This window comes from Sardina pilchardus, chromosome 9, assembly GCF_963854185.1.
Source record: "Sardina pilchardus chromosome 9, fSarPil1.1, whole genome shotgun sequence".
NCBI classification, from domain to species: Eukaryota; Metazoa; Chordata; class Actinopteri; order Clupeiformes; family Clupeidae; genus Sardina; species Sardina pilchardus.
Window position 1 is genome coordinate 3,984,863 of NC_085002.1, and position 2,500 is coordinate 3,987,362.

Here is a 2,500-nt window from a genome sequence, read left to right on the forward strand (position 1 = left end):
TCTGACTTTCTCCGGAACATGTCTTCCATGTTTTCGGCCACTTTTCTTACAAGTTTTGCGCCGTCTATGTCTTCTACTCGGCCTCTTCTCTCAAACTCTTTATATTTCTAAAAGAAAATTTCGTTATGAATACAATGGGATATAATTTATTGTTGCACATAAATAACATAAAAATACATTTCAACATAGCACATGTGGCAGAGAAACCTAGACTGCAACTAAACAACTGAAGTGAATTAAACATAAATGACAGGTATCACTATTCTAAATGCATTTCTATTTTTCCCTCGGTAATATAGGGACAAAAGAGAAAGATAGTGGAGAGAGAAAGGTAATGCGTGTAATGCATTCTGTCATTGAGTAATGGTGCTGGTGCATTTTAACGGCATGCTGGAGCTGTTCCCGCTCCAGGAAGTGATCTATGTTATCTATCCAGAGCTGGGCCACAACTAGGGTCAGGGACAGGGCATCATTTGAGATGGCTGGGTCAATCACTCCCATTTTAACTAGGGAAAGGTGTGTGGAGTGGAGCATCACACTCTTATTTGTAAGCAGTGCACCCACATACACACACACACACACACACACACACACACACAGACACACATGCGCGCGCACACACACACACACACACACACACTTGCACGCACACACACACATACACACACACACACACACACACACACACACACACACACTTGCACGCACACACACACAAATACACATGCACAAATATTTAAGTGGTGCATTAAACTCGGAGTTTAAAAGAGTGTGAGTGTTTGAAAGTGAAAATATGGTAAGGGCAGAACACTGGAGATGGAAGGCAGAGGGGCTGCTCCTGTTCAGCGTGTCTCCCTCTAGTAACCTGATAGGAAGTGATCTGAGCCTCAGCACTGGAGCGCCAGACTCCAACACCTGCCCGTGCTGCTGAGGACCCTCCAGTCACATCTCTGAGTCAGTCTCATCAGCGGCTCTACAGCAGAGGCATTACTGTACTGGCCGTGCTGCTGAGGACCCTCCAGTCACATCTCTGAGTCAGTCTCATCAGCGGCTCTACAGCAGAGGCATTACTGTACTGGCCGTGCTGCTGAGGACCCTCCAGTCACATCTCTGAGTCAGTCTCATCAGCCGCTCTACAGCAGAGGCATTACTGTATTGTGATCCAGGGCAGACTTTTTTAACGGGGCTGATCAGCGATTGGCTGAGGCGGCGCTGCGGGTTTGAGCGATTGGTGGACCAGGGCGATGTGGGTGGGCCGGCTGCAGCGGGGGGGGGGGGGGGGGGGGGGGAGGAGGGGGGTGTGGCCATATCAGAGGGAGCACGCACCATTGGAGGGTAATTGAAATGGAGTCGGCGTGCGGCAGAAAGATAATAGCGTGTCAAGCCTGGGTGAGTGTGTGTGTGTGTGTGTGTGTGTGTGTGTGTGTGTGTGTGTGTGTGTGCGTGTCAAGCCTGGGTGAGTGTGGATAATGAACTACACCTCTGCCCATGCTGAGTCTGCAGGATGCGGATGGGACGCACCGCGCTACACACGCCGGGCTGGACAGAACTCAATAGCACGGGAGTCACGGGGACACCCACGCAAATCCACACCAACATGATCACTCTTAATTAAATACAGCACGTCTTACTCAAACACACACACACACACACACACACACACACACAGACACACTACTGATGCCTCACACTCGGAATAAACAGAACAAAGCACACGTGTTCATACAATGAGATGCTTAAAATATGAGTGAACTAAAAAGACCTCTAAAGTATTTGCATGTACTTAATGAAAAATAAACACACATATGCAAGTACGCACACACACGCATGCATACACACATACACACATACACAAACCAACACACACATACACAAACACACTAACCAACGCACACATACACACACACACACACACACACACACAAACACAAAGCCAAAAAGTAGACACAAAGCCAAAAAGCAGACACACACACACACACACACACTCACACACACACACACCATGCTGATAGCATGCAGCAGCAGCAGCATCCTTTCCCGGGCTCCCCCACCCTTCCTGAGAACAGCAGAACACGGGGCGACAAATTACCCCATGAAAGGGAGAGTGCGGAGCAGCAGCGAGGCGGAACACTTCATTTCACGCCTGTCCTCCCGCCCCCCCCCCCCCCCCCCAACCCCATCAGCAGCACCGCTGAACCCGGCCTCATCAATAGCTGTGATTTCCACCACCGGCCCTAACGCTCGGGGCCGAGGAGACGGGAACAGACCCTCAACCTTCTGGACGGACGGACGACCCCTCGGCCACCCTCGGCCACCCCTCGGGCCTCTCGGCCGCGGTCCACTGGCACAGGACACGGGCTGGAGCTAGAGAGCTCATGTAGGCTGGCTCAGGGTTCATAATGATCTAATGATTACTCTTTAATGATCGTAGACACACACACTCACAGTCACACACACATGCATGCATAGCACGACTGAGGGGGAACATATTGGCACGGGG

General features: G+C 50.6%; 1 protein-coding gene across 1 annotated transcript in view; it reads right to left on the reverse strand.

Annotated features, from left to right (window-relative positions):
- Positions 1-29, reverse strand: part of cacna2d3 (calcium channel, voltage dependent, alpha2/delta subunit 3) — a 38,245-nt gene extending 38,216 nt beyond the window's left edge. Inside the window, exon 1 of the mRNA XM_062544909.1 lies at positions 1-29. This exon is cut by the window's left edge and continues 10 nt beyond it. Coding sequence (XP_062400893.1) covers positions 1-29 — 29 coding nt within the window.
- Positions 30-2,500: the final 2,471 nt, after the last annotated feature.